This window comes from Periplaneta americana, chromosome 15 (genome assembly GCF_040183065.1).
Source record: "Periplaneta americana isolate PAMFEO1 chromosome 15, P.americana_PAMFEO1_priV1, whole genome shotgun sequence".
Lineage (NCBI taxonomy): Eukaryota > Metazoa > Arthropoda > Insecta > Blattodea > Blattidae > Periplaneta > Periplaneta americana.
Genome location: NC_091131.1, coordinates 74,577,644 through 74,593,047, shown reverse-complemented (window position 1 = coordinate 74,593,047; position 15,404 = coordinate 74,577,644). Strand labels below are relative to the sequence as shown.

The window sequence follows — 15,404 nt, the reverse complement described above, 5'->3', positions numbered from 1 at the left end:
GGTTCCCTGGCCTTTCAAATTGCGACTAATTGAGTGACCTCGTACATTTAATAGACAATTTATAGGTTCTGAACTAGGGGATACGTCGTTTACAAAAACAAGGGGGAATATATATGGGGAAGGGCATATAGGTCCGTGGCCTATTTCTTTTAGGGCTCATCCTGACATTTGTCTTACGCCTTAGGAAAACCAGGAATACCTTAGGCAGGATGAGTTGTCTCATATAAGAGACTAGCCAATTTGGCTATTAGATAGGAGGTGATTGTTGTCATGAGCCTTGTTGAATCGTCTCAATTTAGAGACCAGCCATTTGGCTTTATGGTGACTCAATTACGAAGAGAGGGGAGAGATGTAATTATTAATTAATTTAGAGTAATTAGGGGGATTCATGGGGATATGAGTGCAGGTCCGTGACCCATTTCTTTTAGGGCTCATCCCGACATTTGTCTTAGCGCCTTAGGAAAACCACGGAAAAACCTTAGGCAGGATGAGTTGTCTCAATATCAGAGACTAGCCAGTTGGCTCTTAGGTAGAATGACTCTATGAATCGATGGATATATACTAGCCCATTGGCTCTATGATAGTTCCATCGATCAACAAATGTAGATATTGTTAGGGAGGGATTTTGTTTAGCCCAGCTAAGACAAGGTCATTTTGAAGCAGTTGCACTATCCAAGGAGTCTCATGGAGTTGTGTCGTTACTACCAAAACCTGGGAGTAACGCCAGCCTCCCTGTCCTCCTGTCTCAAGAGTATAGCTAATGGACCTGTTTGGTGTATATGCCGTAACCTAGGATCATACTGGCCGAGGCCAATGGAGAATTGACTTAAAGCCAATAGCTTCTGGGACCATAATGCCTGGTGTAGGTCCTGTGTATCTCTAGCAATAAAGTCTTCTAGTCCTCTCTCCCTAGTACGTCTTTGTATATGATTGTGACAATCATTGTGGTCAAGAAGAAATCGAGATTCATTACTAAAGATGACTCTTTACCATTTTTTCCTCTCAGTGTGATATTTCATGATACCAGGCCAGCAGCCTTACTTTTCGATTTTGGCGACTCGATAAAACCCAAATTGCAGCAACACGGGATTGCAAGCCAGCTTTACGCAAAAGGTTACTAAGTGTTTGTCTGATAACATGGAGAGCCACAGTTGCACGAATTTCAACTGATGTTGCTTGGGGTTTCCTCAGTGACATCTGATGCATCGATCCTCTCTCTCTGTTTTCATTCTGCGTGATTCAGTGCCAAGTCTACTTGCATGTATCCCTTCATTTGAGCATTGTTGCCATACACGTACTGTAGATGCATTTCACCAACACGAGCAGCGACATTCCTAAGAGATAAACCACTCTCAGACAGACCAAAAATTCGAGCCCTCTCAAATTGCAACAGTTGTTGCTACTGCACTCTTCTCAGTTGTCTGGGCATGTTTGACATCAGATCACTTCACTTCAATCACAATCAACTACACAGTTCGCTGCATAACAAGAGGGTAATTTGTCCACTGCCAATGATGTGAGATGGCTTTGTTAACAATCCTATAGCGCTGAAACTGGTATCATTTACTTACCTTCGCCTACTCAATTAATAACCTAAAATTCAGAACAAACAAACATTTCCTTCTTGGTGTTGCAATTTCCATTTTGAGGGATGTATTTCGTAGATTGCGTCTATTTATTACGTTTCTATCAGAGATATTATTTACATTTTGTGCTGTCTTCGCAAAAGAAAAAGCTAAGGTGGGGATGAACTGACCTATTTTGACCCTCTTACAGGTGCCCATGCTCAGTGGTCCTGTTACTATTATCACAGTCTACTATATACAGTCGCGAAGCTTGAGGTGTTTTTTTGCAAATCTCGTGATAAAGCGCTCCAAGCGGTTAGCAACTAGAAACAATGGACTGTCCATGGTCGACTTTGGACTGTGTCGTATTTCTATCGAGTGCTAGCTCGTTGCGTATTTCACATTGATGCTTGTGAAATGTTCGTTATTGGTTGTAATGAAAATGTTAATGGCTAAAATATAATAATTGGAATAATAATATGGGACAAGGAGGAGACGTTTGTAGTGCTATAAATCGTAGCAACTGTAAGAGAAAGAGGCCAGAGTTATCCTTTTTTCGATTTCCGAAAGATTCAGAAAGGTTCCTGGGTTTCCACAAGAATGCTGTGCAGAAACAAAACTGTTAATTTGAAGTTCTTTGTGACTGTTAGAATACATTATATCCTTAAATTTCACAATGAAATGTTTCAGTCTAACCGAAAGGACATTAGATACCGGTCGAAGTTCTGTCACTTAGGCTGCTAAATTTCCAGAGAAATAAAGGTTAGGTCTACTTTTTTTTTCAGAGGATATATTTTTAATTGTAGCTATTAATTTTGTTATTATTTTTGTGTGTTATTTTACTAAAGACGTAGAAAAATTAAGTTTGTTTTAATGAACTTTACTGATCACGTTTTATTTTCAATTCTGGTGGGATTATTATTGCTTAGGCCTAATTTTTTCTTCAAAGGATATGTTTTTAATTATAGCTGTTAATTTTGTTGTTATTTTTATTTGTTGCTTTAACTAGAGACGTAGAAAAAGTCTGTTACAATAAAATGTATTGATCACGTTTTATTTCCAATTCTGGTGTGATTATTATTGCTTAACCTCATCCCATTTTGTTAACTACGTAAGCCTATACTACAAGTACCGGTACACGTAAGTTACTCCATTAATTCATATTTCCATTATTATTGTTGTAAAGAGAAATGCAAATTAATATTTATTGGTTTCAATTCATAGTTAATTATCGCTATAATCTTGAATGAGTGAAGCTAATATAGTAAATTTCAGTTCGTTTTGCACAAACAAAAATTATATTAACTTATTTCTTGCAGGTATCTTCGAGTTTATGGTGGAATTTAATATACTTCATTAAAATAATAAATTAACTTTATGCATTTAATATTTCAATAATGGAAGGAAGGTGTTAATTTTTCCAAAAGAACACGACAACGAAAGTGTAACATATTTTGTCGGCTGCTAGGAGAGAGACCTGAAATGATGAGGCGATAGTAGCGATCCTAGTGGTGGGCATCTACCCCTGTTTGCATTTTTACTACATATTGAGCTTCGCGACTGTATATAGTAGACTGTGCTATTATCTTGTCATGCTTAAGGTTCTTAGCCTTTAGTGTAGACCAGTGATATTCAATCTACGGTATGCATATTCTCAGAGGTACACAGGGTTGTCTCAAAGGGATATGCATCCCACTGATTACGTATGTAAAAATGCTGACATATTTATTTTATTGTCGCCCTCGGCAATGTAGTAGGTATAGTGCTGGCCTTCTATGTTCGAGGTTGCGGGTTCGATCCCGACTGAGGTCGATGACATTTAAGTGTGACAGTCTCATGTCAGTAGATTTACTGGCATGTAAAAGAACTCCTGCAGGACAAAATTCTGGCACACTGGCGACGCTGATATAACCTCTGCAGTTGCGAGCATCGTTAAATAAACCATAATTTAGAATTTTATTTTATTATACTTGTTGATAATTATTGCATTATATTTTAGTTTCTTTTGCAATGTCAGCTCTTGTTTTTCCTTACTTGAATAACATTTTACAGATAGGCAGTGATTACATGATAACTAAAATAGTAGACTACCTATTTAAATGAAAGTATAGTTCTCCCATATGAACAACATACAGTAAAATCTTTAATGTAGAATGTATAATTTATTCCAAAAAATAGTTCTCTAAATAAAAAAAAAAAATTAGTTTGAAAAGTGGGGAAACTTTTTTTTGAACTGGTATGTTAGAGATTTTACTAAATGATGTAATTTCTTTATTACAAATAGCTATAACTCTCTGTGAATCTTTATATATATGTATATATGCACATACATACATACATACTAATGGCAATTTGTGTAAATGCTGTCTAGTTAAAAAAATACTCCACAAATTTTCGTATAGGTACTTTTCTTAAAGATATTAGACTTTCGAAAACATTAAAGTTGGTTAATTATTTAGAGTTAGTGTATATTAAATTTTTATTTCCAGAGGACGTATAGATTCTGGGGAAATAATGTTGAAATATAGTAAAACTATAACTAGCCTATAACTGTAACTGATACTGTAAAATGCATAGGAAGAATTAAATTATAACTTAAAACTTAAATGTTATAATATAGATGTTTATAATGTACGGTATGAATAAAATATAGGCATAAGGCATTTTCGTAAGATTTGGTAATGACTATACTATTTGTATGTGTAAAACACTTTTGTTTTTGCAGTATAAGGTAAGGAATTGATATGGTAAATAAGTACTCTTATCTTACTGTATAAAATTTTATTCGTAAAAAAAGGGAGGGAGGAGATTCATTTCTCGTGTGCACTTCCTCGACCTACAATCAGTGGCTGAAATTGTGATTTTGAACACAAAATTGAAGATATTTTATTAATTCTAGTAAAGATAGAAAAAAATTCAATTTTGTGTAAAATCACTGGCAGAAGGTCACATAATTACATATGTATATATATTTATATATAAATACTAAAATTACTAGTACTTCAAAGTGATGAACTTGGACATAATGCAAAATGTACATATGTTCCTAGCCTAAATGTTCAAGAGGTAGAAATATACTTTACTAGAGAAAAAAATATATATAAAAAGAAGCAGAACCAAATCCTGCGTATTTCTACCTGTCAAACAACTTAGGAAAAAATCGCTCACGAAGCTGAGACCAGAAGGACAATAATAGAATACTATCAGACTTGCAGTTCAACAGTGGTTCTCGTATCCAAAGTATAAATAAAAAGTTATAGTTAAAACACATAATAGGAAAATATACAAATCCACAATTTCATCATATTCTATTACTTGGTGGTCTCCACGTTTAGCTTGCGTGATATAAGGATACATAATTCTTCCTTCAACCCATGACCAAAGTCAATATTCAGTTAGAAATGTACATAATCTGCAACTGGTGTGTAAGTGACCTCCAGTATTCTCTTAAGAGAAGAAATACTTTAGGTATAAACAAAACATCAGACATATACATCTCTAAGATACATATTAATTTAGCTTGTAGAAAAATCAGTCTATGAATCACATGGTTTGTTACACGTTGCACACGTCCTTCAAATCGTGCATTTGTGTTGAGTATTTCTATATCCATCAAAATATCCCAAACAAGCAGTTTTCAGTCAGTTATCGTCTTGCATTTGATGCAAAAAATTCTCCTAAAACATCAGCAAAATGATAGACTGGAAGACAGAAGGCTTGAGGATTTCGAGAAAAGGCACAGTTTGTGGAAAGCTTTGCACATTCTCTCTTCCTCTTTTATCCTGTCATTTTGGCACCCATTTTAAGTATTTGAAAATAGTCTCTTATCGGCATTGCCACACAGCTATTCAAATCTCACTTTCAAGTTGTCCATATATTGCGAGTGGCAAGCCATACAATGTGGGAGATGGGTTTTGCACTCTCACTACCACAAAATACGCAATGCAACCGACGTAGTTGCTGTAAAAATGGAGTCTCTCCTTCTCGTAGGGAGAGGGTTGAGCATGTGAGTTTCGTTCACCACAGTTCACCTTCATCTTCGTCTTGTAGCTGCTGCCATTATCATTTTTCTTAACATGGGTTCTGGACTGCATACTTTAGGATCACATTTCATTTGGCCATCTCCTCCACATCTGTAAATTAAAAAGTATGGTGAAAAATAATTGCAATAATTGAAGTGAAATTTAAAATCACATTTATATAGAAAAATATTAACTTTCAGTAAATATAAGTAATGGTAATTAAAACTTGAAACTTCATCAGTATGAGATGAATTACAAACTAATGTATTAAAATAAAATTTTTGCTTTTGACTAATTGTTCTTGTATCGGACTGACAGATCAATAGAAAAGAATGTTTTCTTTTTTTATATTCTTTTATTTAATCTACATAATGATGTTTGTAACTACTACATTATTTTGTTACTGTCATGAAAGTTCCTTTTCCCCTGAGAGTTCTCTCATGCTGGTAATCAGAATTTGGACCATATTTCAGGTTTTTTTTTAATAACATAACTTTAAAATTTTAAATGTTATCTACAGTATTCTCAGTGAAATTAATGTCATTGTTATTGTAAAAGAAAAGCAGGGACAATGATTTACTGGTATCGGAAAATTCGATGACTACCCAGCAGTCATCTTACACCTCCAAACAAATGGAGTAACGAAGTACGATGTTTCCAACAGAATATGTGACCTTCCAAGTCTCTTTATGAGTAAATACCCTGAAGATGGAAATTGTAGGCCCTCTATAAGTGCTGAACGTTGATACATGGATACATTCAGTTCCAGCACACATGGAATACCCCAAAAATTTTTTTTCTAAATACAATAACTGTGAAAAATATATAATTTTTGGTTTTGTTATAGTATTGTGCAGTCAAAATATTGTAACAATTCAATTTATTTATGAATCTAGTTGATCTAACCAACCAAGATGAATAATTTAATTTTGTCAAATACTTGTAATATGCCACATCTGTTAAATTGTTAATATTTAAGTACTTAATTCCTGTTATTGAAAAGGACAAATGTTTAGCCTTTAGTATACATAGACGTCTTATCCACCCGATGCAATCTCCTTATAAGTTTCAAATGGAAATGCAATGTTTGGTCTGTTCCAGACACTTTCACGTGTAGGTGTGACTCGCATCTGACTATGGACACATGTAGCACTATTATGTCTATATGGACGTATGTTATTATATGTTACATATGGACTGAGGTAGTAGTGTATATTACATAACTATTTTTTTCAAACTTTTATAACAATTAATTTAATATTAAATCTCTGAACAGATCAAAAATAAAAATTTTGAATGAGATTTCTCTATTTCATGTTTACAAATAAAATCTAATTTACATATTAGCAAAGTGTGTAGAATTTATATCTACCTGCAACTTAAGCAAGGTCCTGATGCTGAGCGAACTACTTCACCCACTCTGTAGGACTGTCCTTGTATCTGACATCCTGACCTTGATGCAGCTCCCTTGTAAGCATGTGAAAGGAAGTGAGGAGGCACTGTTGTCGTAGTAGTAGTCGTTGTAGTTGTCACATTGACTGAAGTAGCTCTGGCCACTGGGCATTCATAACGAGGACAACAGAAACCTTGAATAGGTTCTTCATGGCATCCTGGAATTGGTGGCGGACAGCTCTGTTGGAGACAGATTATGTCACTACGGAAGCAGAAGCAGAAATCACAAGGATCATCTCTTGGAATTTGCTGTGCTGACACATAAACTTTTCCGCCATAGCGACAGGTACCAGGTCCGAAAGCTGCCTGCTCATCATCCTCATCATAATCTGAACTACCAGATGATGGTGGGAGATAAGCGCCACCTCCAGAGGGAAGATTTTCTTCACCAGGAATGTGTTCATATGGCTCTTCAGTTGAAATCTGATGACTCTCTGTTGTTTTTTCTGAAGGAATTATTTGTGCCGTAGTGAAGTGAAATCCTCCTGTTATCCCATCTGGGTAACTCTCAGTTGTAATTGATGAACTAATTAAGTTTGTGGTTATATGATCAGTGACAATGCTTAATGGTGATTTTGTCGTTTCATGAATGGTATCATTTCTATCAGGTGCTTGGGAACTCTGAGTGGGAGTTACCATAGAAGCTACATCATGTGCTATATCGACTGGTAAATGTGTGGAAGTAAATACTACTTCCTCTTCTGGTTTCAAAGGAATTTCTTCAGGCTTTTGTCCATCATCTTCAGATATGTGTGATCCTGTTTCTGTATGTTCTGGTGTTTCTGGGTGGCTACTTTCAGTTGTTTCTGTCTGACCAACTTCTGGTTTCTCCGGAACATGTTCTGTTATATGTTCAGGTGTTCCAGGAATGGGTTGAACTTGTTCTGTATGCTCTGCTTCTGGTGTTACTGGAACAAGTTCCCCTAAGTGATCACTTTCAGTAACATGATGTGGTCTATCTGTCTGTAAAACTTCTGATTCTGCAGGATGTTCAGGAATTTCTGAGTGACCAGCTTCAGGAATATGTGGTGCTTCCGTCTGTGTAAATTCTGGTCCTTCATGTTCTGGAGTTTCTGAGTGACCAGTTTCAGGAACATGGGGTATTTCTGTTTGTGATACTACTGGTTCTCCTGGAGCCTGTTCTGTTATGGTTTCAGGACTTTCCGAGTGACCAGTTTCAGGAATATGTTCGGGTACTTCTGTTTGTGATACTGCCGGTTGTTCTGGAACATGTTCTGGTATATGTTCAGGAGCTTCCGAGTAACTAGTTTCAGGAACATGTGACACTTCTGTCTGTGATACTGCTGGTTCTCCTGGAGTCTGTTCTGTTACCACATCAGAAGTTTCTGAGTGACCAGTTTCAGGAACATGATGGGGTATATCTGTCTGGGTTATTGTTGGTTCTTCTGGAACATGTTCTGGAGTTTCTGAGTGACCAATTTCAGGAACAGATTGGGGTACTTCTGTCTGTGCTACTGCTGGTTCTTCTGGAGACTGCTCTGTTACATGTTCGGGAGTTTTCGAGTGTCCTGTTTCAGGAACATGTTGGGGTAATTCTGTCTGTGCTACTGCTGGTTCTCCTGTAGACTGCTCTGTTACATGTCCGGGAGTTTCTGAGTGACCAATTTCAGGAATGTGTTGGGGTAATTCTGTCTGTGCTACTGCTGGTTCTCCTGGGGGCTGCTCTGTTACATGTTCGGGAGTTTCTGAGTGACTGGTCTCAGGAGCATGTTGGGGTACTTCTGTCTGCGACACTTGTGGTTCTTCAGGAACCTGGTCTGTATCATGTTCGGAAGTTTCTGAGTGACCAGTTTCAGGAACATGTTGGGGTACTTCTGTCTGTGATACTGCTGGTTCTCCAGGAACCCGTTCTGTATCATGTTCAGGAGTTTCTGAGTGACCACTTTCAGGTACATTTTGGGGCACTTCTGCCTGTGACACTGCTGGTTCTTCTGGAGCCTGTTCTGTCATGTGTTCAGAAGTTTCCGAGTGACCAGTTTCAGGAACATGTTGGGGTATTTCTGTCTGTGACACTGCTGGTTCTTCTGGAGCCTGTTCTGTTACGCGTTCAGGAGTTTCTGAGTGACCAGTTTCAGGAACATGTTGGGGTATTTCTGTCTGTGACACTGCTGGTTCTTCTGGAGCCTGTTCTGTTACGCGTTCAGGAGTTTCTGAGTGACCAGTTTCAGGAACATGTTGGGGTATATCTGTCTGTGTTACTGTTGGTTCAACTGGAACATGTTCTGGAGTTTCTGAATGACCAGTTTCAGGAACATATTGGGGTACTTCTGTCTGTGATATTGCTGGTTCTCCTGGAGTCTGTTCTGTTACGTGTTCAGAGGTTCCTGAGTGACCAGTTTCAGGAATATGTTGGGATACTTCTGTCTGTGTTATTACTGGTTCTCCTGGAGCATGTTCTGTTATGTGTTCAGGAGTTTTGGAATGATCAGTTTCAGGAACATGTGGGAGTTCCGTCTGTGCAATTTCTGGTTCTCTAGGAATTTGTGTTACATTTTCCGGAGTTTCCGAGTGACCAGTTTCAGGAATATGTTGTGGCAAATCTGTCTGTCCTATTACTGGTTCTCCAGAACCCTGTTCTGTTACTTGTTCAGAAGTTTCCGAGTGAACATTTTCAGGAACATGTTCAGGTATTTCTGTCTGTGATACTACTGGTTCTCCAGGAACCTCCTCAGTTACGTGTTCTGCAGTTTCTGGATGACTAGTTTCAGGAACATGTTGGGGTATATCTGTCTGTGTTAATGTTGGTTCTTCTGGAGCATGTTCTGGAGTTTCTGAGTGACCTGTTTCAGAAACATGTTGGGGCATATCTGTCTGTGTTACTGTTGATTCTTCTGAAGCATGTTCTGGAGTTTCTGAGTGACCAGTTTCAGGAACATGTTGAGGTATTTCCGTTTGTAATACTTCTGGTTCTCCTGGAGCCTGTTCTGTCATGTGTTCAGGAGTTTCTGAGTGGCTAATTTCAGGAACTTGTTCGGGTATTTCTGTCTGTGACACTGCTGGTTCTTCTGGAGCCTGTTCTGTCATATGTTGAGGAGTTTCAGAGTGATCAGTTTCAGGAACATGTTGGGGTACTTCTGTCTGTGATACTGCTGGTTCTCCTGGAGCCTGTTCTGTCATGTGTTGAGGAGTTTCAGAGTGACCAGTTTCAGGAACATGTTGTGGTATTTCCGTATGTGTAACTTCTTGTTCTCCAGGAACCTTTTCCGTCTCATGTTCAGATACGCGTTGGGGTACTTCTGTCTGGGCCACTGATGGTTCTCCTGGAACTTGTTCTTTATCATGTTCAGGAATTTCTGAGTGAACAGTTTCAGGAACATGTTGGGGTAATTCTGTCTGTGACACTGCTGGTTCTCCAGAAACATGTTCTGTTAAGTGTTCTGGAATATGTTCCGGAGCTCCTGTGTTATGTATCTCGGAATCTTGAACATCATGTGTCGGTTTACTTTCATTGTCTTTTGTTTGGTCTATACTGGAATCGATGGGAGCATGGTCTGGTTTTTGTTCTGGTATTTCAGTTTGTTCTGGCAACTGTGTTACAGGAATATGTCCGGGTTTCTCTGAATGGGTGACATCTGGAGATTCAGTATGTAATGCATCGGATTCAATAGAAACATGTTCTGGCTTCAGTTCTGGTATTTCTGTATGGTGTTCATCAATTTTATTGAAATCAGTATCGACAGGTTTATGTTCAGGAGATTCACTGTGGTCTTGTTGTTTGTCTGTGGGAATATGTTCTGATATTTGTTCTGGTATACTTGTATAATCAGTACCAGATTCTATTGTATTATGTTCTGGTGTTTCTTCAGTGTGATCTCTCTCAGATTCTGGCGTCACTTCAGGTATTTTGGTATGACTTGTTTCTGATGATACAGTAACATGTTCAGGTGCCTTTGAACTGTCCTGTCCAGATTCTTCTGGGAACTGTACAGATGTATCAGATTCTACATGTTGTGTATCTGTTACAGTTTGAGTGACATCTCCTATTGACTCTGTAGGTGTTTGTTCGGGTTTAACAACAGGTGCTGCAGTAGTTTCAGCTACTGGTTGTTCTGGTGCTTTGGTGTTAATTTCCTCTGGTACAGCAATGTCTGATTCACCAGGAATACTTGCCGGTTTATGTTCATCTGAGTCAGTAGGTGCTTTACTTTCATCTTTCTCTGAATCTGGCAGTGTTGGTACATATTCAGATTCTATTTTATTTTCATCATCAGATTCCGGTTTGTCCTCTGACAGTATAGGGAAATCTGTAAAATGTGGAATTTGCTCAGGTTCTTGGCCCGATCCTTCATCTGTTTGTACTTGTGTTGATTCCCCAGGTAATTGTGCTGGTGATGGTTCTGTTACTTGTGGAATTTTTTCTTGTACTTGTTCCACGGGAATTGTTGTTCTATGAGTATCATGTGGAGTTTGTGTCATACTGGGCTCTTCTGTTCCTGCCATCTGGCTGTCAGATTCTGGTGTTCCCTTTTTGTCTTCATCTGTAAAAAGATTAATAAGATTGGAAAATTTTGCAAGAACATTATATATTGATGTCTGTTAGAAAGGAAGACAATTGAATGTTAAGGGTAATTTTGAAAATGAAGTAGGCTAACAAATAATTTTGTGTAAGTAATTTTTATATAGCAGCATATTATGATGAACTGTTTATAAAGAATTTAATGTATTATAGTAATTCTGTAAAAATACTCTAAAATGTTGGAGAAATGTGATATCTTAAATATTTCAATCTATTGGCAAAGAATACTCTGTTATAACAACATTTCTATTTACTATGTACAGTACACTGTAACACAAAAAGTTCAACAGTGTATATTACTGTTGTGGTTACACTGCACAGTGTATAATTTTGCTTATATATTAAGTCTACATACAGGCAACTTCTATAAGAAATGTTTTGTGCGAAAATAGTTCTCTCAAGTGATATGGTACCATGTTTTAAAAGCATTAATCACATCATTGGTACCTATCAATAAATTCAGTTCCACTTTGTCATTATTTATAATTCTTTTAAGTCAATTGTAGCATAAAAGCTCATGAAGGCCCAAGGTCGATCAGCTGACAACTGGTCTCACGTCCACACTCCTCAGCAGAGGTAAACTATCATCCAACCAGAATGGGGATAATGTATGATCAGTACGATCCTCCCTAGCATTTATAGCTGGCTTTTTAAACTGGATTTCGCCATTTATCGTAACCCCTCAAATTCATCATGATGTTAGGTAGACACTGGCCCCATACACTGACCGAAATTTCGTGAGATTATTCCTTGCCATTGAAAACTTTAACCTGTGCTCATTCAATCACGCAAGTCCAGACATGATGCCTTAGACCAGAATGCTATGGTGCGGGATGTCCCCCCTTCCTCTTTTCTGAGGTGAGCCTGAAGGCTTGCACTGCAGCCTGAGGCTTATTGTGCTAACCTCCTTACTGTGGGATGATTATTGTTGATTTCCTTAAGACCATATTCCTTAAATGTGTGAATGACTGCTTGATGCTATCTTATCGATTCAGCTACGGTCTAGGTCTCCCTGTTGTCTGGAGCTTCCTCAGATCGATGGCATATGTTAGCAAATCACGTAATAAGTGCTGCTGCAGCCTATGTTGACCTGAAGATCGCAGCACCGCAGATCCCGCAATCCACTATGGCGCCATCTGTCTGAGGGAGCTACACATAGCTACCAGATCCCTGATCTGTCTTGGTCTGCTGTGGAAGCCCCTTTGACTCCCTGGGATCATATGCAGCTTCCCCAGACAGATGACACCTGTAGATGAATCATGGTACCATATCTGCTGGATCTCCTGGTCGACTTGAAACTATTGAAAATGATAGATGAAGTTGAAATTATTGAAGATGAAATGAGTCAGAGGTCCAATGCCGGAAGTTACTCAGTAATTCTGCTTCAAATTGTTGAGGGAAACACCTCGGAAAAATCCCCAACCAGATAACTTGTCCTAACCAGAATTTGAACTCGGGCATGCTCGTTTCATAGTCAGACATGCTGCATGAGACTTACTCGTATAATCTTTCACCTGCGTTAAAATACTGCATACAAGTTAATAATCTAGATTGTAGTTAACATATGGGCCTAGTTATTGAAATAGTAAGTTCTCCTTCCTGAGGTAAATACAGTATTTTTAATATAAGAATGTTAGGTTTGAAAGCAGTCTGATATCTGAACTAAAATTTAACTGAAAGTTGAAACAATTAATTTGTACTTACCACACGTGTAGGTAGGGCAGCAGGAGTCACCGCCATGGTAAGCAGGCATACAATTACTGAGGTGGGCAGGCGGTGGTGAGCAGTTCACCAAAACACAATGCACTATGCTGCTGACACAGCGACAGCTCAGCTGGCAAGGAGTTGCTGGTGGAATGGCAGAGTTGTTCAAATATGTTTGGCCGTTAATCAAGCAACTACCTGTAAATCATAATAAAAATTCTTACTTTAATCAATACTATACAGTAACCAGATTGTAAAGTTTAAAATACTTTTTCTTAACAATTTCCGTTACTGTATATAAAATAATGATAACTTACTCAATATTTTAGTTTATTTTAAACCCTTAGTTTTTTTTTTTAATATATAATCACAGGCAGCTATGAGATGTTTCTACTCATCGATTGCCCTTAAACAGTTACTCCTAACTCTGTAACATTAATAAGAGTCGTGTGGGATGTTGCTGATACTCCATTATGGGCTATGTTTTTAGTGAACAATTAAAATATGTTATTTATTTACAAATACCACAACAACTTACAACATCCAACTTAAAAGAAAATAACCTATAAATAATACCTATTACCGGTATGCCTAATTCTTAAGCAGTCGCATGGAGTGTTGTCAACACCCCAGTCACATATTATACGGAGCTGTTAACTACATATGGAGTAAGCTTGTACTTACAGTACCTTTCTTAGAATTGGTAAGGCAACAATAAAACAATTAAAATATCGCTCTTTTCTATTTATACAACTATATGAAGTACTTTAATACCTATCACAATGTTATAATTAATACAGTAATGGCAATATTTCAATATTGGTTCACATGTAATATTCGAACGTCTAATCACTCCTAATCATAATTTACTTTCTATCTTCCTTTGCAGACCACTTTCTCGATTTTTCTGCATGAGCTATTCCATCTCAAATCGACCGAAATATAGAGAAAATTGACCTTACAATTTCGAAATACAATGAACCATTTTTTGTACGTAGAGAACTGTGATACAGTGCTTTGTGCAAAGTTTGAGGCATCAGAACTTCATAGTGTTTAAATTAAAAATATTTAAATTTATCGTATTTTTATAAAATTAGCAACTTTAAACTGTTGTAGCTCCGAAACCCTTTCACCCAATGATCAAGATCATGGTTTATTTTGATGCTGAGAAATTAAAGTTTATATTGACATATAAACAGATTTTCTTACTTTTTATGGAAATGGAGAAATTTAGATTTTTCCTCATTAAGACATCTTTGCCACCAAAAAAAAAAGATTTTAAAAATATATAGTTAGATTCCGCATTGAAAGTACAAATAAACACATATTTTTACTGATGGTATGTTGATAAGGAAGTATTGAAAATACCACATAAAGAAAATAAATAGTACGCGTGTGAACTAACCAGCTGACTGTGAGACGGGAGCTAGCCGAGGCAAGCAAGGCTAGGAGGCAAACACGTGATGTTTCGTCTAGTAGCGCATAGCTGGGCTAGCTTTATCACAAGTTTTTATAAACACAGGAGTAAAATGACGCCCAATGCTCGTTTATCTTCAGCTCTCGGCCAGTGCATGCGGTACTGCGCCGTTCAAGTCCAGGCATGTGAAAATAATCTATTTAATACCCTCGAAACTTATTGCCATACCACTAAGCAAACAATGCCGAATCCCTCTTAATAATTCAAGATTTTTTCTCAATATTTTTTTACATTTTTAAAAATTGGCAAAAAGCCTAAAAGTAAGTAAAATCAGATTATCTGTCTCTCTGTGTACAATAAAAATAAGGATTACTTCTTAACATAACCTACCAAATGTCAGCTTCAAAATGAGCTCCTGTTCAATGTTCTGCAGTAAATGGTTACAGAGTTCTGAGCGCTGAAAGAGGCTTGTTTTTATAAAATATGCTAAATTTGTCGCTCAACAATACGAAAACCGTTTGACTTTCGATAGTATATTTTTGAAAATGCACTCTCCTCAGCACCTTGTATAAATAGAGAAAAAATTAGAGTATTAGATTTCATATGGAATAGCCCGTATGCACAGTCACTACTTAACACCCATTATTATTGTTACACAGATATGGTCAGTTTAGTCAATAGGTATCACTGTTTACAATAAGAGCATT

At 37.3% G+C, this 15,404-nt stretch overlaps 1 protein-coding gene and 1 long non-coding RNA gene across 3 annotated transcripts in view; one reads left to right on the top strand and one right to left on the bottom strand.

Moving 5' to 3' along the window:
- Positions 1–15,404, top strand: part of LOC138715135 (uncharacterized) — a 307,964-nt gene that overhangs the window by 6,039 nt on the left and 286,521 nt on the right. The gene's annotated exons all lie outside the window — the stretch shown is intronic.
- Positions 4,327–15,404, bottom strand: part of LOC138715134 (microtubule-associated protein futsch-like) — a 256,913-nt gene continuing 245,835 nt past the window's right edge. For both annotated transcript variants that reach the window (XM_069847673.1, XM_069847674.1), the window contains 3 exons: positions 13,281–13,478; positions 6,960–11,538; positions 4,327–5,698 (listed from right to left, as the gene is read on the bottom strand). In XM_069847673.1, coding sequence (XP_069703774.1) covers positions 5,599–5,698; positions 6,960–11,538; positions 13,281–13,478 — 4,877 coding nt within the window. In that variant the 3' untranslated portion in view covers positions 4,327–5,598. The remainder of the gene's footprint in view (positions 5,699–6,959; positions 11,539–13,280; positions 13,479–15,404) is intronic.